Source organism: Galleria mellonella, unplaced genomic scaffold (assembly GCF_026898425.1).
Source record: "Galleria mellonella isolate WM207_F2 unplaced genomic scaffold, CSIRO_AGI_GalMel_v1 utg28, whole genome shotgun sequence".
In the NCBI taxonomy this organism is placed as follows: domain Eukaryota; kingdom Metazoa; phylum Arthropoda; class Insecta; order Lepidoptera; family Pyralidae; genus Galleria; species Galleria mellonella.
The window spans coordinates 3,686,225-3,713,501 of NW_026442064.1; the positions used below are offsets into that span (position 1 = coordinate 3,686,225).

At 31.9% G+C, this 27,277-nt stretch overlaps 1 protein-coding gene across 2 annotated transcripts in view; it reads left to right on the top strand.

Annotated features, from left to right (window-relative positions):
* Nucleotides 1-27,277, top strand: part of LOC113516752 (protein apterous-like) — a 118,053-nt gene that overhangs the window by 2,312 nt on the left and 88,464 nt on the right. For both annotated transcript variants that reach the window (XM_026901230.3, XM_026901223.3), the window contains exon 2: nucleotides 12,031-12,353. In XM_026901230.3, coding sequence (XP_026757031.1) covers nucleotides 12,031-12,353 — 323 coding nt within the window. The remainder of the gene's footprint in view (nucleotides 1-12,030; nucleotides 12,354-27,277) is intronic.

The following is a 27,277-nucleotide window of genomic DNA, read 5'->3' on the forward strand; positions in this document are numbered from 1 at the left end:
GATAGCATAACCTATAATATACAAATCGAGACAGTTCTATTAACCATAAACTGAAAAGAGAGCATTTGATCCAAATATGTAAAAATGAAGCTAAATAATATAGTGTTATAATGGTAAACTTTATATGAAAATATGAAATTTTATTCTATGGATTTGACAAAGATATTGCATAAGTTTATATAGGCGAATTAAGACCTTCATCTCATTCGATGTCATTTAAAATAACATATCGAGTCTTGCTGTCATAATTTAGTATATTTTATTACGTATTAATTGAAAAATGAAATAGTGAATCCACTTTGGGATAAAGATATTGTTATTAGTACCGCTCTCGGCTGATTGCCGTCGCATTGAATTCGCGCCGCCTATGTATTTCTGAAATATCCACGTAATTTTCGATTTATTGATAATATGTTATTTATTGAAATTTATTATATTTTTTAAAGAAATTCCGAGATATTTTTTATATATATATTTCATCGGAGTCTATAGTACAGCTACATATACGGGTAGTATAACATAGCTCTGTTTAGTTTAGGATCAAAAACTTGTTTTTAAAAACGGCGATAGATAGATATTTTTTTTTTTATATATTAAAACGTTTTACAAAATTTTCTAAAATATTTACTGTGCTCTAACTACTATTTTCGTCGCTTATAAAGAAGGCGAAAATCTTCATTATCATCAGAATATCGGAGGGCAAAAGAAAACGTTTAATTTGTACTTTATATTTGCACAGTGTAGTTCAAAAAACGATCTCCAAAATAAACAAGTTCAATTTTCTTGGAAAGTTGTAACACTGGGTAGAAAATAAAGTTAACTTTGAGACTAAAGTTATCTTTGACGAAATTAAAAATTCTATTGGAGGGAGCTGACTTTTGACTACGATTTGTGAGAAATTTTAAAAGATATCGAACGTAATATACTTGACTATTTCGTTACCCTCAGCATAAAATAGCACATTAATATTTCGGATATATATAGATAAAGAGAGGCAACAGACACCTTTCAAGGACACGACCTCTAGTAATGAAGAGGACGAAGAGAGAGATAGATAAATTTGCCGTGTGGTCTCGGCATAGAATAGGCCACTTCTTCCTCTCCCGCGAGTGTCGTAAGAGGTGATTAAGGGTGGGCGATGGATGAGCACTAGCGTCCCTCTTAAAATATCTTCAAAACATAACTTCAGTTTCAATCCCCGCCAAGCATACCAACTACTGGTAATTCTCCCGAAGGGGGAGGCTTATGTTCAGCAGTGGACAGTTCAAGGCTGATATGATGATGATATAGCTAAATAAATTACTATTTTTTTTTATAAAACGTAGAATAGCAAACAAGTTGACGGTTCACCTGATGGAAAGTGGTAACCGTCGCCTATAGACATGAGCAGTACCATGAACATGAGTTTATTGTTTCGCCCATGATACCTCCCATGCGTTACCATTCCTGAGGACTTAAATGTTATTCCTCTGTACCCTGTAAATTCACGCCATACCGCACCCTTCAAACCAAAACACAGCCGTGCAAACACAACTGCTTCACGGTAGAAACACGAATGGGACAGAGGTACCCAAGCAAACGACTTTTGTACAAAGTCTCCCTCTGGTTAAACTACTAGTACTATAACTAAAGTGTGTTCAAGCGGCAATGAAATGAAGAAATATTAACAAGCGAGTGTTTACAGTCGACAGCAGTAAAATACACTTTCATAAATTCGTGCATGGCACGATATCAAGCGATTATACCGTTTCGATATAATAGGTGTGCAAAATATATACTATTGTATTCATACGTCTTTAATTTCTATGCACGTCTATGATATCGTTGCGAAAAATAAAAGCGTCTCTAGCTTTAATATATCGTGACGGTAAAATCGTAGGATATCGTGCTGCGTTACTGTAAGTTATAAAATCTTTTCAGTTGAAATTCATAATTTTGTCATTGAATTTTTACAATGAGATTTGCAAAAGTAAACTTTTATGATAAAACGAATAAAAGAAGAAGAAGTTTTGTAAAAAAGTTTGATAAGCAATGATTTGTTGCTGAGACAATCACATGTTTATTCTGTAATGTTTAAAAATAATTCATAATGATTATATTTGGTTCAATCTATATGTTTTTTAAATTGCATCAGAAGTTTTAAGTAGATTTTTTTTTTATTTGCGCCAGAAGTTTCAAGAATATTTTTTCTAATATACTCAAATATACAGAATTGTTTACAAAGTATATTCTATCGTTTAGGTTAATAAAGAAAAAAGAAATAGGGTATTTTATTTATAATTTCCTTTACTTTTTTAACAAGAAAGTAAATATCAAATTATTTGATTTATAATGGAAACTATTTGTAAATATAATATTTTATATATACTTTTATTACGCACTATCACAATCACGATGTAAGGGTTAAAATCTTTCTTTAGTGTATATAGTTTTTCATTTTTAAACATAGCTATTTCAGTAATTCCATATTATTTGGCCTTTATAATTAAATACAGCAAGCGATACTGCTCGAAACAACTATTTATATATTTTTAAGCATTCATACAGTCTGTTTGAATCAAAGCGGGTGGCAGATTTGCATAATGGTGAAAAAATAAAGGAGTTTCTGCGACTGAGTTGAATAAAATAGGGTTATCTGGGCGCCCCCTATGCTGTACGGACAGTTTAAACTTTACTTTTTGCGTTCGGCCAAACGGAGCCGATTCATACCGTCACCATTTAAAAATAATATTTTTATATTCTTTTTCGATACCTATCGACAACACCGAACGTTTCTTCGGCACACAAAATGGCGTAGTGGTACCGAGAAGTTCTGTTTATTTCATTTGTAGTTTTCTCTTTGTTTTATTTATATATTTTCTTGAGAAATAAAGACTGTACTTTTACTTATTTAGTTGCAGATACGCTCCAATGAAAATAAAGTGTATAAACTATATTTGGTATACCAGTATATAAGTATAACGGAAGGTGTTTATTGCTGATACATTCACACAAGAAATTAAATAGTTTATTTTGTTCTTATCTATAAAAAAAATAATTATTCGCGTTAGATAGATATAAAAAACAATATAAATAAGTAATAAATGTATAAAAAATATAAAAATAAAATATTTGAATAGATAGATATAGAATATCATTATCATGAAAATTATGTTTTCATCTTTCAGGGGTAATTTAATTTACCTATACATTTTTAAGTTTTTGTTTAACAAATTTTTTTTTATACAACTTAGAATGGCAAACAAGCTGTCGGCCCACCTGATGGAAAATGGTACCCGTCGCCTATAGACATGAGCAGCAGCATGGACATAACAGAGTATACTGTTTCGCCCATAATACCCCCCATGCGTTGCTATTTCTGAGGACTCAGGTGTTATTCCTCTGTACCCTGTAAATTCACGCAATATTCCACCCTTCAAACCGAAACACAGCCATGCAAACACAACTGCTTCACGGTTGAAACACGAATGGGACAGAGGTACCCAAGCAATCGACTTTTGTACAAAGTCTCCCTCTGGTGATATTTTAATAAATCTAAATTAAGATTGGTTCCCAAAAAAAGGAAAGCGCCTTCTATTGTGGCAAAACCAATTAATTTAATTTAAAAACTGAAGTACTGAATGGATTTTGATAAAAAAAAAATATTTAATAAAATGGAACCAATCTGTAAGTATATTTTCAGATAAACAAAATATTTTCCATATTGGTTTATAACTGATTGAATTATAAAATATACAATAACAAAATACAACCGAATTGAGAATCTCTTTCTTTTTGAAGTCTATTAAAAAGATCATACCAATAGCGAATTTTTCAATCGTAACAAGAAAGCGTAATAGAAGGTAAGATAGAAGGAAGGAGGGGGAGAGGGAGATCGAGATATAGTCACATCAGGCAGATCAAGAAAGGAGTTGGTGTCGTGTCGTATCAAGAGGTGAAGAGACTCGCTGAAAATCGTAGTGAGCGGCAAGAGCTCCACCGATAAGAGCGCAGCTCTTAAATAGATAGATAGATAGATAGAACAAGAAAACAAACTAAATGAAATCTTTTTTGTAAATACAAGATGATTTTGACAACAGAAACGGCGTCGTCATTAATCACGAAATTAATTTATGAACAATAGGGAAGTAAATCCTATCGATGGTTTTTTTTTTAATAAGTGATAATGGAATGGTAAACCCCACCCGCGCTATCGGTATACACCGGCGGGGCACCAGTGAAGGATGATAGGTGAGGATGAAGCAGGTCAGTTAGCCCATTGTGGCGAATTCAACAAGAATTGTTCACGATGGTTTCCAGGAGGAACCACGTGGAGGTCGACCTAATAGGGTATATTGCTAGCAATAGTGCTGTCAAACCCCAATACTATCAATCCCTTTCCCCCCTATCGATGGTATTATTAAGTGCTTGCAAAATAAAATGTTGGGTTATAATTACTGTTATGCACTTGGCTTAGGCCAGTCCATAACATTTGTAAAACTGGGTTTAACCGAGAAAAATTAAATGTAAATATATATATATATATATATATATATATATATATATATATATATATATATATATATATATATATATATATATATATATATATATATATATATATATATATATATATATATATATATATTAATAATATTTGGTTTACGAGGTGATCGAATTGTGAGCGGTGACGATCACCGAAATCATTTCAATTGGTCTGTCGGTGAACGGTCTTATCTCAACTAGTCTGGAACAACACCTCAGAAGATTGGGATTCCGAGACGGCTCACTTCCGGGAAAGATGTAGAAAGCGGTCCTCTTGGATACTGCCCGCATAATACGCCGATTTCTCTTCCTGGGGCCCTGAACCCCGGCCGACTGTGCCTCTGCTAGGGGTTAGTTTGCTATCTCCTCTTAAGAGAGATGATGTGAATGTTATTAATAATAATAAAAAAAATAGGATACGTAGGGCTTTTTTGGAAATAAAATATAGTCCATGTTACTTGCTGATAATATACCTTATATACACACATATGTATATATGTATGTAAGAATGTATGAATATGATGTAAGAATTTTTAAAATGATTTAAGGTTATATTTTTTTAATTTAATGGATAAACTAAAATATCTAAAAAAAAACAACATATTAAATCTTCCCTTCTTATAATACTGCTTCTGATTAGTCTATGTCCCTTCTGCCACATACATTCATTTACTTTTGCATTGTATATGTATTTCGTAACCTTTAATTTGGCATTCTTTCCACACTGATCAAATTAGAACCATTCTGCACATCTACCGATACTTTCTTTCAAACCAACTCGCTGTCGCACTACTGTATTACGAACACGGTCTGCCAACCTTACTTCGTAGATAAGCAGTTTATTAATACAGGGATAAACTCCCTTTAATTTGTGATTCTTGGAAAATATTCCAACTTTGTACGCAGACGGAAATTGATAACCTTTGCCGGTACTACTGACCTGCTTGCAGCGATTAATGTAATATTTTCGCTACTAATTCCCTTATTAAACATATTTATTGAGTATTAATAATAAATTCGCTTACAATGAATAATTTTGTTAATAATGTTCCGTGTATGTATAGGTATTATCGTGAGATAAAATAATAGGTAACTGATAAATAAACGTATTGTATATAAATACGGTTGTAGGCAACATTTTTATATAATTAATTAATAATAGTAATTAATTTAATGTTCACATAGTGTGGTGATAAGGGACGGCACTTTATGTAAATAAGATCGGGCTAATTTTGGAAATACTAGGGTTTCCGACCTTGGACATAAATACCGATGTCTTTTATCAATTTGAACCGGGAAGTGTCCGCTCGATCTATGAATCTTAGTAACATAATAAAATTGTAACTAGACTATGTCTGATTATTATATCTATCTGTTTGTTCCACCTTCACGCAAATACTACAGCACTAAATTGGATGCGGTTTTCACAGTTGTATACCTTAAGGTTTAACTTAAAGTCCAGTATATGTTTTATCTTGACACATCAAGAATATATTGTGGTAGGTATGTATATTTAATTTGTTTTCCTACTTCTGAAAACGACGCGAACAAAATACCAGGCGAAAAGGCAGTATAATTTATTTTGTCAATAAGTTCAAAAGATAGGAATCTTACGAAAATCAATCGATATTTTTAGTATTTGTTTATGTTTTATTACATAAACATATATATTAACATTGTGTCCCCAAAATCACCGTCTTCAATCGTGACGAAATTAGTTTTTTTTTTATTTAAAAATTAAACCAATTATGATGAAATTTCTATGAGACTAATAGTATATTCCTTAAGTAAAGTATCAAGTCCTCAATTCGTTTGTATTCATTACGTTTGTTGCGTCTGAACTCCGGCATTTATAAACGGATTTGAAAAATTATTTCTTTTCTGAAAGGATGATGACCCTTTCAGAAAAAAATTGGTCCCATATGAATTTTATCCAAATTGTTTTATTATTATAGCTTGCTTTTAAAATAAAAATAGCTAGTACTAAGACGACAAAAGTAGTTTTTTTTTTGTTAAACAAAGTCTACTTGTATTTAGTTCCGTTAATATGTGTGTGTGTGTGTGTGTTTCAATCTGTCGTATTATGGGAAGGACCTAACTTTAATTATTCATACCTAAAGGTTCACCCATCTTCACTGTTTGAATTACAAAGGGTTAGGTTGGCTCGAGCCAGTAACAGGGTGTATCCATGGATACTACCTATATATATGTATAATTAGTACTAAATACAGAATAGTACTATTTCTTATAGGTATTATGGTGGTGTTGTAAAATCACTAGAGCGTGGAGATCAGAATCAAATTTATAAATCATATTTCATTACTTAAATGTATATAATAATTAAATAGATATTTTTTTATGTTGATCTTGTATTGTTACTTTTAGTTTATTAAATAATAGTTTTATTTTATACAACTATGATGGCAAATAAGTAAACGATCCGTCTGGTGGTACACGAATTTACCGTAGGCTTTGGATGCCTGAAATACTAGGGACGTAAATCGCGCGTTGCCGACTTTCAAAAAACCTTAATACGGCATTTTTTAAGAACACTATGCTTTAGTTATTAGGAAAAGTCTCATTAGGAAGATCGTTCCACAACCTAAGTGTTTGCGGGGAGGGAGCTTCTCTGAAATTTTACTGTGCCTGCTCATTCTGGTTTTAAGGTGTGAGGATGGATTCCCTGCCGATGGCGACCGGTACTATGGTGAAAGGTGTTAAGTTAACAGTACTATTACAGCAGTACCTAATGTAAAAATAACACGTAATAATGGGTATATCAACAAATTAACTTTTTGTCCATTACTTTGTACGCAAGAATTTGAGAAGTACGCAGGATAAAATATACATCTACTTGTACTGTGAAAAATCACGTCCAGTTTAGTGTAATAGTTTCTGCGTGATGCTGGAATAAACATACAGACAGACAGAGATAATTTTTTTCCTCTCTCTCTCTCTTTCTCTCATATCAATTTTTCTTGAATTTCTCCTGCGTACAGACATTGGCTTTTTACAATTTTATTATATTAAGTAGAACCTACATATATATTTGAATTTATTGTTGACACTACAACGTGGATTACACTACGTTATAAACTATAAAACTCTGTCTTCAAAGGATGTTAATGATTGCGCTATGTATGTATATAGTCATTTATGTGACTATCTTATTGCGTAATTCATCATCATCACCATTATTATCATCATTATATCAGCTGTTAACTGTCCACTGTTAAACATAGACATCCCCTGATTAGGGCTGTTTTGCCAGTTGTTGCCACGCTTGGCCTGCCTATTTACAAGTAGATAATTTTAGCCACCTGGGATTACGATGAGCTAAAATAATAACAAATTTATTTCTGTTCTTATTCAGTTATAAGGAGCTTAGGACTGATTTAAAATACAATATTTTTATAGACACCTATTTTTAAACATTTGTGTTCCAATAATAAAACTATTGAATTACGGTGTGTAGGCAGGTATTTTGGATAAATAACAGCATAGATTTAGATGAAAATTGTTGTTGTAATAGATTATTATATGTATCAATATTTTATGTACTTGTATACTGCAAAATGAAAGGAATTATATATTTTTTTTTTATCTTTTTTATTTAGAGGCTTTTATCCTATAAGGATATGTCAGGCTCATCATACCCTAATTTTATAAAATACCTCACACACTTAAAATATTGATACATAAATAAATCATACATAATATCTTAGTAGTCTATTTTGATAAAGGGAATTATTGATACAAAAATATAGTAATAAAAGATTTTGCCATTCCGGAATGTGGTTCTGCGAGTAAAAAGGAATTATATAATAATCCATTCACGTGACGCCGGCATAGCAGTATTTTGGAATTAGTAAAAATAATTTCCTCTTATTTCTTGTGCGGTGGACGTTTTTATGCTGTCATTTTGATTCTGCAAATATTCTCATACTTGATTCTATCACATAGAGAAATTCCCAGACTTCTCCATAATCCGGAATTTATAGTTTCTATATATTACTAACTATCTGTATTTCGCAGCTTCGCTCGCGTAAATCAGTACATAAATATCCTATGTATTCTTATACCAAATATCAGTCAATTTCATTCAGTAGTTTTTGAATGAAAGAGTAATAAATATCCGTCTAACTTCATTTTCGCATTAATATTTTTTTTTATACAACTTAAAATGGCAAACAAGCTGACAGCCCATCTCATGAAAAGTGGTAACCGTCGCCTATAGACACGAGCAGTACCATGGACATAACAGAGTATATTGTTTCGCCCATGATACTCGTACCTCCCATGCTTTGCCATATCTGAGGACTCAGGTATTATTCCTCTGTACCCTGTAAATTCACGCCATATCCAAACTATCGCTTCAAACCGAAACACAGCCATGCAAACACAACTGCTTTATGGTTGAAACACGAATGGGACAGAGGTACCTAATCTAACGGCTTTTGTATAAAGTTTCCTTTTGGTAATATTAGTAAGATGTTATTATATTTTATACATTGCAATTATATATCGATGTAGATATCTCAATCTAATCAATTCTATGTTAAGAGACAAACAAACCTCAACCCACAGACCGATGACCCGACTTATGACTTTTAAGATGCAACAGTTACTAATAAACGTTATCTGTTTATCCAATAAAAAGTCTGAATATATGACTAGTACCACCTAGACCAAGAATGTATGAATAGTAAGAAAGAGAAGTGGCCTTGTGGTCCCGGCATAGAATAGGCCACCCTTTCCTTTTCCATAGGTGACCTAGAAGGCGACTAAGGGAGGGCAAGGGATGGGCAGCACAATAAAATTCTAAAATATAAGTTTATGACCATATTAATTAATTGCAATTAAGTGAAAATTATGAATCAGTTAAATACATATTATTGTAATAAACTATATTTTTATTATACATACAGGGATGAATTATTTTAGGTGTAATATTTATTTTTAAATTAGTATTTATTAATATATATTTTTGTAACTTTTCCCGAGATAGGATTGGGATTGTTTTATAAATAATATTTTGTGGTTTAACTAGATAGTAAGTAGGTACTATTTATTATATATTTACATTCTATATCATTATTATATTAAAATACATTTTTTTATCTGTCACAGTGTTTAGTACATTGATAATATAATATAAATTTAATCAATTTATTGGATTAAGTTTAGTCAAGTTGCCGTCGGCAAGACATTTGCTATAAGTTACAAAATCTGAATCAAGTATGAATTCGATGTTTGAAAAAAAATATATGTATATAAAATAATATCAGTACAGATCTATGTATACATTTAACTGTGCATAATAATTATACACATATTTCGTTTATGTTTCTATATGTGTCGTTTACAAGGTTTTTTTATGAAAATTCACTGGATTGTAATAGATGAACCGTGTTTTAAATTGAAATATCTTTTTTCGATTACTGCGAAAAAATTTATAGAGTTCAGTTAGCAATAGAAGTACAAAAATACAATTTCAAATTTAGCTAGAATTGTTTTTTAGTACATAACTATGCGGATTTTAAAAAGAGAAAAATTATTTCACTTGTATTTTTTTATAAGTATGTAATTTTTTTGTGTTATAAATGGCTTAATATGAGAGATTTATGTGTGGTGTATGACTAAACTGATTATTAATTTGTCATGGACAGCATTATTCCAGTTTTCAGTTATAATAATATGCGTTAATATTTTTATTTAAAATTATATGGTCTTTTACACTATACTGATATTGATTTAAAATTAATTACTAAGACGGCTGAAAAGATTGCATAATGCAATATTTGTATGAATATGTATCTATTATGTATGTATGATAATGTATGTACCCATTAGGAGGCCTAGCATATATATATATGATAATAACGGAGGAAACCCAGATGTAAAAAAATGTGAATAATTATTATATATGTAGGTACCTATATTAAAAACTTGCGATCCACCCCGACGTCGTACGTGTAGGTAGGTAGATCCAATTAAAACAAAGCTAATGTCAATGGTAATAATAAATAAATTTTTAATCAATTAAACTTAATAAATCAAGTAAAAAGCATTTTTTGGATAGTAAATTTTTAATTAAAAAAAATTAATTAAAAATTACTGCCCAGTTCTGTGCAATTTTAAATGCAATTTTAACTTAGAAGAACTAATTATGTTAATCCTAGACGAATTTATTATGACGGGCTAACGAATCTGTTTCATTTTCACCTATCACTTTTGACTAGTGTCCTGCTTGCGTATACCGATAGCACAGGTTACCATATAATTTTTTTTATACAACTTAGAATTGCAAACAAGCTGACGGTCCACCTGATGGAAAGTGGTAACCGTCGCCTATAGACATGAGCAGTACCATTGACATAACAGAGTATACTGTTTCGCCCATGATACCCCCCATGCGTTGCCATTTATGAGGTGATGACTCAGGTGTTATTCCTCTGTACCCTGTAAATTTGTACCTATTAAAAAAAGTAAACAGCTGAACTCGTCATGTTAGTATGCGAGGGTCAAAATTAATGTTTAAACTTTCTTTTTTAATTTTTCTACTGCCCAGTTCGCAATACAATATTAGCTGAGAGGAACAGACAAGTAACAGAAAATAAAAGAACTATAAAGCTACAATAATGAATACTCGCTGATAACGTAGACTTAATCTTGAGTTTATCTTTACAAATCTTAAAAAAGGTAAAGTTTGTGAGTTTTGATGTTTGCGGTAATCTCCGGTACTATTCATCTGATTTTAAAAATTCTTTCATTATTAGAAAGGTGCATTATCCCTGAATGTTATTATAAACTACTTTTTGTTTTGGTAAATATATATTTTCATCAATTAATCACAATAAATGTAGTTAAAGTCAGCAAAAATTCTATAACATGGCGTGCGCTGCCTGAACGGTTTGAAATAAAGGCATAAAATTTAAAAGTAAAAATATTCATTATTTTTAGCTTTGCAAAAAAGTTTGCGTCAAAAAATGATTTTTTTTTTGTGTTAAAAGTAAAACAAAATTTGCAAAACGTTCATTTTAAATTCTTAGAGAATATTAGTCTAATATTTTTACACTCGGCAAAATACAAGCCTTAGCAAAAAGTTGTGAATAGTTTAAAAGTTACACAAACAAATATTGCACCCGTGCGAAGCCAGGTCGGGTCGCTAGTTCATTATAAACAAAAGAAGCATTTAATCTTTATAATATTAGTTTAAATAAAAAAAAAATCTTTGATGAAATTTTACAATTATATTTTACGAGTAATTATGACGAAATAAATAAGAAAAAAAAGAATCATCACAATGTCGCAAAACATAGAAATCAAAACATATATATTGATATCATATATTTTAATGCTTGTTATAAACATAGTATGTATGTAGTTGTGTTGGTATTCTTTTAAATAAATATACATAAAAAAATTGTTTAATTCACAATTTCTTGCTTTAGAAATTACTAGATAATATAAACTTGTCAATTGACACTCCCCTTGTGTTTTCAGCAACAGAGTGAGAGGTATCTATCGTCGGCATACGAGGGAGGCGGGGAATTGTCTCCAGTGGCCCCGGCGGCGTCCCCCGGGTCTCCCCGCGACTGCACCTCGTGTCGCAAGAGGGAGCCTCCGGACGACCCCCCTCAGGCCCCGGCCGAAGACGCGTGCGCCGGCTGCGGGGCCCGTATCACCGACCGTTACTATTTATTAGCGTTAGAGAGACGCTGGCACACCCCCTGCCTGAGGTGCTGTGAGTGTAAAATGCCACTGGATTCGGAACAGAGGTGCTATGCCCGGGACAGCAATATATTATGCAAGAATGATTATTTCAGGTGAGTCTTTACTTCTCATTATACATATCTGACGTTAAACAGGTTGTAGAATATGAAGCGGAAAGGAACACTTTTCACGGTCCGATACGTGTATCGTATATAGATGCACACTTTCGTGTTATATATAAAATAATCTAATACATTGATACTATTTTAAAATATATCTAACGATTATTATTTATATGACTTTCTAACTCTACCAGAGGGAGACTTTGTACAAAAGTCGATTGCTTGGGTACCTCTGTCCCATTCGTGTTTCAACCGTGAAGCAGTTGTGTTTGCATGGCTGTGTTTCGATTTTAAGAGTGGGATATGGCGTGAATTTACTGGGTACAGAGGAATAACACCTGAGTCCTCGGGAATGGCAACGCATGGGTATCATGGGCGAAACAGTATATTATGTTATGTCTATGGCACTGCTCATGTCTATAGGTGACGGTTACCATTCTCCATCAGGTGGGCCGTCAGCTTGTTTACCATTCTAAGTTGTATAAAAAAAAAAAGACTTTCTATGTCTTCAACATAATATGCCAAACATTGTCACAAACCTAAAATTATTGTGACGCTATTTGGCGTTTCTATAGTTCTCTCTATGATATACTACGATTTTACCGTGACAATATAATAGAAGAGCAAAACGTATGCATTCGTATGCAATTGCAATACGAGATGCGTTTGCAATTTTCCGCCACGATAAAATCGTTATGCACGATATATCGTGCACGGTAAAGTATAAAAGCGTACACATTCTGTGCAACAAAACAAATTGTAATATTGCGCTTATTAAATTATAATTAAGTAATTGTTACCCATCAAAGCTGCATGCTATAAACATAATTCATGTATTAATGTACTATCAAGATTGTAATCTTTAATGTGTTTCTATTCATACATATAGATAAATATATATTTGAATTAATAATTACGTGCGATATAAAAAATTGAACAAGTCAGTAAATAGAAGGCCGGCAGCACACCTGCAATGCCGCTGCTGTTGTGCGTGACCATGGGCGGCGGTAGTCACTTACCATCAGGTGAGCCGCATGATAGTTTGCCCTGTGTTGTAAAAAAAAAAATATTTTGCTTCTAAATAAAGTTTAATAATCAAATATAGAACGATATAAAACTTTGTGGTCATTTGTGGTCAACACAAATAATTTGACTAAACCCATAGACCGTAGACAATGAAACAACAAGCAGAATTTTGCTCTGCTAAGAAACATGGACTGTTCATTCGTCACATAATAAATTTTTTTTTTCTATACAACTGAGAATGGCAAACAAGCTGACGGCCCACCTGATGGAAAGTGGTAACCGTCGCCTATAGACATGAGCAGTACCGTGGACATAACAGAGTATACTGTTTCGCCCATGATACCCCCCATGCGTTGCCATTCCTGGGGATTCGGGTGTTATTCCTCCATACCCAGTAAATTCACTCCATATCCCACCCTTCAAACCGATACACAGCCATGCAAACACAACTGCTTCACGGTTGAAACAAGAATGGGGCAGAGGTACCCAAGCAATCGACTTTTATACAAAATCTCCCTGTGGTATGGAATTGACATGGCAGTAAATGCTATAAGAATGTTTGTCAAAATCGTAGAACCTCTTCTTTTTACGAGTCGCTTAAAAATACGTAATAATAGAGTGTGGTGTTCATAAGAACAGCGTTTATAAAACGATTGTCCATAATCGTTTTACTCGCGCCAAACACTAGCGTCATTAAAATATCGATATTAAAATAGTAACGTTCACCGCACCAATAACAAGAATCCACAATTTTTACAGCATAATTACAGATATAACTGGCGGGCTTGTACCTTCACGTCGTGTTTTAATTACTTTTGCACCTTTTTTATTATCTGTTGTCCCTGTGTGTTTTACGGCTCTTTTACGATTTTATCAAATGTCCTATGTATTCTAAATTGTAGATATTAACGTGTTAATGTTAGGTAATGCATCGTATCTATGTAAGAATGTGTAATTCATGATGTATGGTTGACGTCATTAATTTTAATTATTCGAATGAGTTTAACATAGAGGGCACCACTTGTTGCTATATCTATACGATGATTTATTATTGTATCTATATGAACAAAATAAGTCTTTTGGATAATGAAAATTTATGCACTTATTTTTTTTTATGAAACTGGCACAGACGTTCTATTTAAGATGAACTTAGGCTACTTTTCATCTTGGCTAACTCGCATATTTCGGTCATGCCATTTTACGGGTAAAAATCAGTAAATATAATAATATTTATAATTTGTTTTTAATATAGTTAAGTATATAAAAATTATTATATTTTCGTTAATTCACAAATAATACTTATACTGACATATTTATTTTTACAATAAAATAATTAATTTTAATCAATAAGCGGTTAAAAACAATGGAAGGTCCTTCATAAAATATGAATGGAATTTGAGACATTTTTTTTGCACACGTTGTCTCAACGTTTGGAATTATTTCGATGATTGATCGCGCGCTGTATTGATCCCACATAATCAATTTATGGAGATTATAATCTACATACCATGCATTGGCTAAATGAGTTATGATGTGATGACGGGTTCGCTTGTAGGACCTCACGTGACAATCTAAGGGAAGCGGTTTGGTCAAAACAAATGATTAATATTTCTCTGAATGCCAGTGAGATTTTGCAGCCGTGGCCTCATGCTTTGTTGTTTGGGTGATCTCGATTTTTTTTATTTTAACTAGCTTTTTGATCCTACTACGTACGTGTGAATTTCAGAATTTGGAAAACTCACTAGTTTTCCAATAATATAGAAATAAAACATAAAGAAGAAAACCGAAAGGAGACAGTATAGGTATAGGGTTTATAAAGGAATGTTGCAAAAATAATATGACATATATGTATGTATATATGTATATATATATATATATATATATATATATATATATATATATATATATATATATATATATATATATATATATATATATATATATAGATACGTCAATAATTCAGCGTAAGTAACTGATGAAAAAACGAGTCAGCTAATTTGATAATTAGCTAACAAAAAGTTGACTCGTTTTTGAGGCTCGATACTCTATCTATACATACGTAGACACATACATAAATATGAACAAATATATATGAAAACAGAATAACTATTATACATATAAGTAACGGAACTGTCAATAAATAATAATAAATGCTCTTATTAAGATCTCTTATATATATATATATATATATATATATATATATATAGTGTCACTAGTATTTCTATAATAATGTAATAGTAATACAATTATCAAGTACCTCAACAAAAAAACACGTGTTTTTCAACTTTGAGTTCATTATTATTGGATGCGGTTTTCACTGTTATTTTAAATGAACGTTTATTATGATATTTTAAACTAGTTATTTGCATGGAGAATTTTTTATTTCATTCAATGTTTTTTTTTTATTTAGGAATGTCTGCCATTTTGTGAGGCCTTTTCCAGTTATGAAATAATATTTCTATGTGTATACGAAGTTTAAGTTTTGTATGTGTGTTTAGTGAAGGTAGCGTTACTGATACGGAATGGCGAACACGTGTCGCGGTGATCAAGCAGGTGCAGAAGGCTGGCTGTGTTTGTATGACACTACCTCAGTCCCCTGTTTATCAGCGGGAGCTCGTATTTATGTCTATTTTTATTAAAACGTATTAAATTTAATAACGAGACTAGACGATATCTGTATTTTTACGCTAAACAAAATTTTTAGGAAGTGGGGCAGGAATGACGATTCTTCGCTTGATTTACATTCACTTAAATACGGGACTTCACTAAAATACTGCGCTATCGGTATACGTTGGCGAGGTAACAGTGAAGGATGACAGGTGAGAACAAAGGTGGTATAAGTTGGCCCATAGTGACCAATTCAACAAGAATTAACCACGATGGTTTCCAGGAGGAAGTATGAGGAAGTTGACTTTATAGTTTATTATTAGTAATATGGCAGTTACATCCCATTACTGACTATCTTTTTCCCTCCTGGATGAAAAGGACTGGTCACATATTTGTGATCACATTATGCCAACACTCTTTTGAAAAGGAGATGGAAGAAATTGTTAGTGACAAAGTCTAGTGACTTCATTGCCAGCAGTAAATTTTGTTAGATTGAACTCCACGTGGTCATGTTTGGATATTAAGGCGGTTAATTTTTGAAAAATTAACCACTGGGCTGATGGAACTGGCTTCATCCTTCCTCATCATCCACCACTGGCAATAACAATACCGTAAGCATAGTTATCAGTCTCTTAAAATCTGATAAAAATTAGCATTTTTTTTTTATTTCCAAGATATTGTAAGAAGCTTTACACTACAGCGGTAAGAGACAGCTTCATTTCACTTAGCATGGTATGGGGGAAAAGGGATTGTTCCAATAGCTCCATTGTTAACAATAGACGGTCTTTGTGGGGGAAGAGATTGTTAGCAATTCGGACTACCCGTCACATTGCTAGCAAACACCCAATTATGTCGACCTCCATGTAGTTTTCGCTAAAAAATATCGTGGTACATTCTTATTGTATTCGTTACTGTGGGTTAACTGGCCTGCTTTCATCTTTATCAATCATTCCTCACTGATAGGGCAGGAGGGGATACCATTTTATTTTCACCTATTAAAAAATATCTACTATATACATGCATTCCGCAGCTTTGCCTGCATAATAATTAGTATATAAAGTATCTTATGTTAGGACATATGAGTAAGTTATCTGTATACAAAATTTCGTTCGAATCCGTTCAGTCGTTTTCGCATGAATGAGCAACAAACATCCGTTCGTACAATTACAAATTTTTGCATTTATAATAGCAACAGTATTTTGCCAATAAACCTTTCCTTCGTCAGCTTTAGGTAATATTTTAATTAATGTAAACTAATCTGCGAAATTGTGTACATGACTCAAATGGTTAGAACTATGTAGTGTAAACAAGAAGTAAAATGTTGACTTTTAGCATCGGCATAGTCGCAATAACAGGCTATCATTATCGGCTCCTATTACAACAGGTCAATAAAGATACTTTCTGTTGATATCGATTGTATTACAGAGCAGACACAATATTTACATTGGTTAATTATTATTTTTAAAACTGTTACGCACACGCGTTTGCAAGCAAGTGGCAGCATTTAAAATGTAAATATTTGCGTTCGCATTTTGGACAAAAATATTTATATAGCTATCAGCCCCGAAATTAAAAATTTTTGAAAGTCTCTATAAATTATGTAATCTGTGTAATTAATATATTGATGTCTATTAATTGCTATTTTTTACAGGTATTCATGGTAGGTAAATAGTTGGAATTTAATTTGATTAAATTTGTCCAGATGTAAGGTTTAATTACTAAAAAAATAAATAAAAAAAAATATAGCTATAGAAGCTATATTTCATGTTAGTTTCTTCATACAGTAAGTTTAGCTTTTTGTGTATACTTTGCTTATTTCAATATACATATTTTTATACTTAAAAAAAGTTACCAGCGATGGAGTAGCTTTCCTAGACAAGGGCCAAGCGAATCCATCGATGGAATCGTAAAGGCTTGCGATTCCATGAGTTGGAATGAGGTATCGGACGTTGCTATATCATTTTATCCCATGGCAAGTCCATGTAGTAATACTAATTCCATCGATTGATTCGCTTGCCACTTGATTTCTGGTTGGTCTTTTTAAGACTTATGTCTGTGCTGCAAAGCAGTTTTGTATAGATGGATGTGTGTCGGTTTGAAGGGATATATGGTAGTGAAATTACAGATTACTAAGATATAATATCTTAGTCCTCAGGAAAGGTAATGTCTGAGGGGTATCATATGTATTTTGAGATGTACATGATGCTGTTGTCTGTAGGCGTTGGTTTCCATTTTGCTATTCCGAATTGCGTCAAACATATCGTTAAAAATTGGCGTCAATTCTTTAAGAGAGTGCTTAGCAACTCAATACTACTACTGTCTGACGAATGGCGCCATCTAGTGCGAAGAGTTTCTTGCAACTCATTTAGAACAATAGACTTTCTGTTTGTTTATTATGCAGTCCACTGTGCTTTTGTATAATACGACATATAAAACACTAATAATGGCTTGTCGGATTACACATTTTATTTTCACAGTACATGGAATAAATTATATGTAAGCCTGTTGATTGATCGTGATGCTTGACAAAGTGTTGACCGATTACCATGGTTCGTGGAGGGGTGCACCCTAAGCAAGGAAGCCGGTCACTCAGTTGTGTCCAATCTCCAACGAACAAACGGATTATCATACAAAATGCCTAATTACAACGATTATTAAACTCGCCTTGTAAAAACGAAGTTGACTTTTGGACAGTGTTCTTTAATTTTTTCAACAAAATTAAAAAAAGAAGCTTCTTAATTTGAATGTACTTTATGTTTTTTTTTCCTTGGGTATCGCGATATGATCATCGATTATAATTTAATTAATCGCAAGGGTTTATTTCCATGACGGAGTGCTATAAACCACTCAAAATATTTTTGATGTTTTCTTATTAATTCGATATTTTTATTTTTCAACGTTTATAAGATAAATTTATATAATTATAATATTATTTTTAGATATACAATACTTAAGAAGATTATTTATTATAATAAAACATTAATTAATTAATGGCTGAAAGGAAATATCCAAATTATTTTTTGTAAAACAAATAATAACAATACTCAAATTATATTATATGAAAATGTCACATAAGATAAATATTCTCAGTTGAACCAATTAGGTTAACTTCTAAAGAATAAAATTCTTAATTAGTAAGTTGGTGCCCTTGGTTTCCACATTAAAATTGTTTTCCACAACACAGGAAATCTTAACTCGTGGATTGGGCAACTGTGGCATTGGCATTTAGTAGAAAAATTATGCTTACGACTTTAATCCCTTATGGGATAGTCAGAGGTATATTATGACGTAACACTAGACGCGCCCGCATAATTTTGAGCATATTTTGGAGACAATATGATAGAGTAAGTCATTCACTATCGTATATGGATTATTTGATAATGGACTTTTTGTTACCAGGGAGTTAATTCGACCTTAAAACTACATTCGATCTCGATGGAGTTTATATATCTATTTGGTATTATTATTATGAAACAATATGTATAACATTTTAATATATTATTATGTTGTATAATTGTAAACACTAATAACTTAGGTGTTTTTCCTTATGTAAAAATAACTGGATTATGTTATAAACGTCAATCCACGTAAATCATTATACCTGAATACGTCATTTATATGTTGCTATGGCGACAGAAGGGGAAAGGGGGAGAATTAAATACCACCCTTTTGGGGAGAGGTTTGTTAGTGACAGGAACTAGTGGCTTCATTGCTAGCTTAAATAGCTGTATAAACACAGGTCGACCTCCACGTGGTCTTCTGGAAACCACTGTAGTTAGTTCCTGGTGAATTTGTCAGGCTGGGTCAGTTACCAGGACTCAGCTAAGGTTAGTTCACCTACTGGGACTGCCTTTTTTATTATGAAATTTTCTAGGTGTTGATTTTTCTTTAATAAAACAAAATTAGAATAATAATTTTTCAAATCGGTTTATAATAGAGTTCTGAGGCAAAAAAAATAACCGAATTTAAAAAATATCAAATACATATGGTTTTCTTATTAAAAGATCTCAAAATTCTATTAATACCGCCTAGTTTCGGAAAGACTCGAATTAACACGAGTAGAGTTACCTTTGTGCATTAACAAAATCGGCGTGTATTTCTTTGTAAATAATAAAGAGTGCCTAGTCTCTGAACAGAGCTAAGCTAGTACTCGCATCGTACGCACCCACGGCATATCTGATGAATGCCGGGCCCACCTCGGGCACATCTCGCCCACAACTCACTTGGCATTATCTCTGGCTACACTACGCGACACGACACGTACGCATCTGTATGGTCCATCTCTACGGGACATCAGATTGGGGTGTGGTGGAAGCGATAGGCGACGAGAGGTTACAATATGTTTATATATTTTATTAAATTGTATTATGGTATAATTAAATATTTTGCTTACGTTAGTAACTCCTAACATGGTGAGAAGTATTTTGTTGTATTAAACTAATTAAAAAAAAGTAAAGTAAAAGTAAGGTACACGATTTGTCAATATTTCGCAAGAATAAAAAAATATAACATGGTAAGGAGTCGAGTCAAATATTATGTTTCTTTATCATAATTGTCGCCACAAGACATACATGCATATATATCTGTCACGCCTGTCTCCCATTAGGTTAGGCAACAATAACGGAATGCCAAATGCTCATCATAAGATAGTTAAACAAAAAGTTTTAATCGAGTAAAAATTGTGATGTTATGGTGATAAGTAAATCAAAGTAAAACTAGTGTCATACATATATTTCTGTTAATATACATCTTCATTTATAGAGCAAATGATCAGATACTGTTTTTTTCATCTTTGGAATCAAGTCTTCTTGATAAACTTTCAACCATTATTGATATTCGTTTCTCGCTAATGTTATTAATATATAATAAAATTATGAATATTTATGAATTATACACATTAAAAGGTTAATGCTACCAATAAAGGTAGATAGGAAAATGTTATATAAATATAAATTAATCCTTACTAGAATTGTGTAGGTAAGTAGTAATTATAATTACAGGTTTTAAGTAAGTTCGAAAGTTATATATATAGCCAGGGAATGAACACAGAACACAAAGCTCTTGGATTGACACTCCAACCACTATATCAATAAGGCATTTAAATTAATAATATGCTTATTTATTCTGTTAACACGACATAAATAAAACAATTTGCATAATGTAAATCAAAAGTTGATACACATATAGATAATTGTAGGAGTAAATATAAAAAATTAACACTGTGCGGCTGCATATATTCCACAGTATGTATTACATATTCTGCGTTACTTGGATTTTTTCTGTTGTTGGAATTTTTTTATTGGTAGATATTTCAAATTTGTTATTTATATGAGTGAGTATATATACGATATTATTTTAAATATTGTAATAGTCTGTGATATGTAAATGTTTACAAATTTATAATTAAAAGATATATTTCTATGATCGGAATAATTTGTATTTTCTTCCATCTTACATTTATGATTTTAAAATATACATATCATCCTATATGATAGTACAATAATACTTTAAATTTAATATCTAGCTATAGAATAACATTCTTTGTGCTTTGATTTAAAGGAATATCGGTTAAAGGCCTTTTCTGTTGTAAATATTAGATCAATAAAGTCATTACTGATGCATATGATTGCACCATCAAGCCTTGGGGATAATAGAGATATCTTTATTAGTCGATATAATACTTAATATTATATTTATATTACAGTTATTATAGTTATTGTAGTATTTTGTAAGTATTTTCATTAGTTCTACTAATATTTTGTTTTAATAAGAAAATAAAAATAAAATTAACTTCTATGAAAGAAAAATATAAAAACTAATTACATTGTTTTCTAAGCGTATAAAACAAAAAAAGTACCATCAATATTTTGTGGATAGACAGATAGATAGTGCGAACTTTACTGTGGTGTTCGTCTCCTTAATGGGCTCGACTGTGAGAATTACCTTGACCGCTTTACCGTCACAAGTTACGTGTATCAATAGAATATGCTACACTTTGTATTGGGAAACAAATGACAGGTAACATCAGTTGATACGACTCTTTGGGAACAGTGTCATTGACATTAATATTAAAATAAAAATACAATAGGTCTATAGTTTGTGACTTGTACCACTTCTATTAGCTAAGATTTTTTATACCTGTCATATATTCATTTTTTACTGTTAACTTTGTCGTCAATATGTCATATTGATGTAATAACTTGATGAGACAAGGACAGAAAAAAGAACAAGTGTTGATCTCGAATCTTGATTATTCACTCAAACAATTTTATTCCTCCAAAGTGGACGGAACCATTAAAAGTTTGAAATATGTAAATACTTTTATATTTTTATAGCTATTTTATTACAAATCGCTTTGTAAGATTATAATGTACCTACTCGTGATATCCTCTCGGTCACATTTAAGAAAAGACTTAGTCAAGAGTGGGGTTTTTAAAACAAAGAAAATTTTGGAGCCACTTTCTTCTTTTTTAAGAAATTTTTCTTTTTATTAGAAAGTTTGAATTAATATAATAACGATGATATTTTTATTATAAAGGTTATAGGTGAGTTACATGGACTGTATTTTATTTTCAAATAAGTCGTGCAAAGCTAGAGTGGGTAGTCAGTACTAAATAACTGTACGTAATTGTATCACAACGACCAAATAGAAATAGGGTTACCTACTTACAAATATCTAAATGAACTGTTTTAGCATTTTTTTTATATTGCAATCCGTGAAAGGTAAATTTCATTAATTCATTCATTGAAGTCGTATAAAGGGGCGCTAACAGTTCTTATGATCTTTACAAACATTGTTGTTGTCAAGTCAGTGTAAATTTTTAGAGTGATCAATTGATACGGCTGGATGTATGGGCGCAATGGGTTGTCGTTAACCCGAAGAGACGGGCCCACCGGCTCGTCTGTTACCATTCAATTCGACACCGCCATTTTGTTTTTATTTTCATTTCGTCACTGAATCCGACCGGTGACAGCTTTGAGGCAACACGCGCACTGTTTGATTTGAGTGCATTCATACCGAAGCTTACCGAAGTGTGGCAACGACGCTGTTATCTGTCAATTTTTTTTAAATAGTTCTTTAATTTTCGATTTGATCGATTATTCAAAAAATGCATTAAAATATGACCTTTATAAAGCTTTCACTGAAAATATTAGATATTTTGATAGCATAAAAGCGTTTGAAAAATTTCGAAACAAAATATTAAGTAGGTGCACTATTTAAATAATCAATCAGTAATATTGAATATTGTTTAATTTTTATTGAAGATTGACAGCTCATTTTGAAGTTGCCATACTTTGGTAAGTTAATATACTCGAAATTTCTTGTTGCTTATTGTTTGTAGCTTTTACAACTCATATTATAGTTTATTATTGACGTTTTTTTTATAATCATATCAATTATTAAAATCATGAGGCAAAATTGTGCTGTGTACGAATTAATATATTATTTATTTTTAATTTTATGAAATTTCTATATTATATTTATTAAGAAAAGCGAGCAATGTTTTCGAGTGCATGGTATATGTTAGAATATATGCTTAGTAAGTGTATATGATATTGAGTTAAACTTAACACTTAACTTTAACTTAAATTGATAATAAAAAAAAAATGTTTAGTTTTACAAATTTAGCAGCCATGTTTTTGGGCCTTTGTTACATCAACTTGCTTTAGATTAATTTATATTTCTTGATTATATGTTGCAACTACGTATGTTTTTAGTTCGAGAAATACAAATATAGCAAGTTTAATGTACCGTATTATGTATTCGAATGAAATTACAAAAAAAAAAAAAAAAAACAGTAAGATATTTATGATACTTTTAAAGCGGCGAAGCGATGATGTAGTGTACATGTTTTTTATTATGTTTTTCCTCATAAATATACTATTTACAATGATGTTATTAAACTCTTGTTTCCCGGGCTATACAACATCGAGTTCTATAGTATCAAAACGAATGATAATTCAGTAACGCGTGCCGAATATCTTTCGTTGAAACAAGAAGAAGAAATCAGTATTATTTGTAGAGGGTCACAGTGAAAAATAATTTTCTTTAGAACAACAATATATATAATACGTGCAGATACAAGACAAGACAACCATTTGAATAGAAACAAAAACCGTGTAGAAAAATAATATCAACATATATATGTGGCCAGACTTAAATTTACATCATGGCCACAAAGAAGTATTACTATCGGGTAATAATTTTAAATTTTCCCTGACAGCAGTGTTTTCTTTTTGTTTCTCTGTGATGCGAGTAGATCGACTTTTTATAAGTCAACTAAACATCAATAGTGGTATAATTGAAAAAAATTCTATACTAAGTCGTATACAGTTTACACAGATTTATTCTAAAAGTTCTAACTTAAAGTTGATGTATGTTTTATTTTGATAACTAGAGTTTATTATTATATTAACCGTTAACTACTTAACATAGACTTTCCCCATATGAGGAGTTTGTCCAGTAGTCGCCACTCTTGGCAGGTGGATTAGCAATCGTAGTTATGCTTTGGTGATGTTTTATGAAGAACACTGCTGCCCATTCCTCGACTATAAACCCCTTTAGTCGCCTCTTACAACACCTTAGGAAAAGTAAGGAGTGGCTAATTTTTTGTCGGGACCACATGGCTATGTTATCTATCTAGGAGTGATTTGTTACATTGATTTGTCTATTCCTGAAATTCATGCATATGAAGTAGCGAGCAAAAAGCTAGTTCGTAACATATACTATTGATATCAAATAACAACTATAATAAATCCTTTTCACACGAGTATTAAAAATAATAAGTGTGGATATTTCAGGGTTTACTTACGTAAGTAATTTTATTATTATACTATACTCATAATATAATAATAAACCCATTATATATTTATACTAAATATATAATACATGTTATTAAACTCTTTGAAGAAAACTTGTGTTTACACAAATGGTTATAAGTATGTCTAAATGCGTTGATTGTTATTGTGTTTCAAATACTGCGGTCACTGATTAATAAGTTTGCTAATTTTTCATCTCATTATTGTTTATTTCAATAGGATTGAGTTAAAAATTAACTAAGTTATATTCAAATTATACGAGAAACACTCTCTCTAAATGTAATTGGTAACAAATCGAAACATTCAAATAACTAACTAATCGGTTTTTTTATTTGTGTAGTACAAATTGGATATCAAGAGCCTATCTAATTGTCGGATCGATTACTTTTCATCAAATTCTATTGAAGCAGGCTAGTTTTTACTAACGACTTCACCTGCCTCTGCTCAGGGCAGGAGTCAAAGTTTAGATCTCTTTTCTAATACACACAAATGTAATTTCCCCGTGTTATTACATACATATAATAAAAAAAAGTCCATTAATTCGTGTATAGATGCCGCTGTGTAAACATAATTTATTCAATTACCGAATAGAGCCCATCTGCAGACCATCGGCCAGCCGACGTTATCTCCACGTCCTTTACCACTCAAATAACATTATCAGCTCCCAGCACCGGTGAAATACAAGAAACAATAAACGTTTCTCGTAAACCAATGTTATGTGAACATAAATCAAATCCGGCTCCGGCTTCGAGACACTTGTTAAATTGCTCATAAAAGTCTTCAACACAACGAATACGCGTATATTAGAGTGGGTTTATTGCGGCCCGGGCGAATGCATCGGCGCTTTTGATTGGATCGTGCATCGTCGGCCGCGCTCGGCTCTACTCGGCCGAATGTTTTTTGAATATAACGCATTTGGAACGCCCTAACCTATCTTTAAAAATGAAAATAATTGTAGTAACTACTATCAGATAGTTTAAAATTAGTCATTCAGAGGACTTACGGACTTAATTATAATTTTATTATCTTTATAGGAACATACATATAGTAAATTAATAAAGAATTTTTAATTTTTTTTGTACATTCTTCCCGACAGGGGGATGTAAGTAGTGATGGGTAATATATTAATACATGTTAAAATCGGTTGTCCAATGTATTGAATAATATTGAAATAAAGGACTCGATTAAAACGAATGGAGATATCCGACTGGTATAGGCGATATTGAAATCGATGATGATTTTTTCCGGGAAAAAGGGATTGTTAGTAATGAGGTCAAATAGCCCCATTACTAGCAATATACCCTGTCAGGTCGACCTCCACGTGGTTCCCTCTGAAAGCCATCGTGGCTAATTCTAGTTGAATTCGTCAGGATGGGCTAACTAACCTGCTTCATCCTCACCTATCATCCTTCACTGGTGCCCCGCCAGTGTATACTTATAGTGCAGACGGGGTTACCATACCATTATCACATATTAAAAAATATATCTTTTGCTGTCCATAGAGTACAGAGGAATCCAATATATAGACATCAAAGTGGTACCGATATTACCCATGCCTAGATGTAACTGCACCTCCTTGCAGCTTGCTGCCGGTGTCGAAGCACAGTGCCCTCTACTAGTAATTAACTTGACGTAGAAATATCTTCATAAGTAGTAAACATGTTATATACAAGTCACTATGTATATATGTTTTCTTGATGAAATTTCATTGAATATATTTGTTTACAGTGGCATATTATGAATCAAATATGCGAATTCACAAGTGCGATCTATAGCTTTATGGTACTTTGAAACACTCGACGACCTTGATCTATTCCACTTTTACGCGCCTACGTTTTATTAAAAACCGAGCACCGTTACTATATTAGTACTGTTAGTAAAGATTTAACTGGACTGTTGTTAGAACAATTTAATAATAAAGCGTGTTAAATAAAATGTTGGATGTATGTGAGAACGAGTCAAAAGATCCATTGTTGGTAAAAGGTTTAGTTCTTATCGCGCCAATGCTTCGACGCCATTTTTGTATGTCCAACTAACAACTGCAGTCTTTGGTCTTATACTTTTTTAAAAAGAAAAAAAGTCATAAACAATATTTTATACGGCCATGTTTGTTGTTCTCCCCACGCTTTAAATGAGTACGTTATATTATGTCTATGATTCATGCCAAATGTTAGTGTTGTTTTGTGCCAAATATTTTATCTATTTAATGTTGTATTATAGTATTATTAATTATAAATATCATAAAATAACTACAATAATATGGTTGTGGATTGAGTTCCGTCCCTAGGTTTTTCTTAGAGACTACTTTATGAGGTTCTTCAAAAAAGACTCAATAAGCTTTTAAAGTGAGGAACACGCATTGGATACCTGTTTGGCATCAGAAGGGCTATTAAGTATTTTAAAAATATATTTCCAATTAAATTAATGAACCGATTTTGATAAAATTTCTATGGACTCAATCT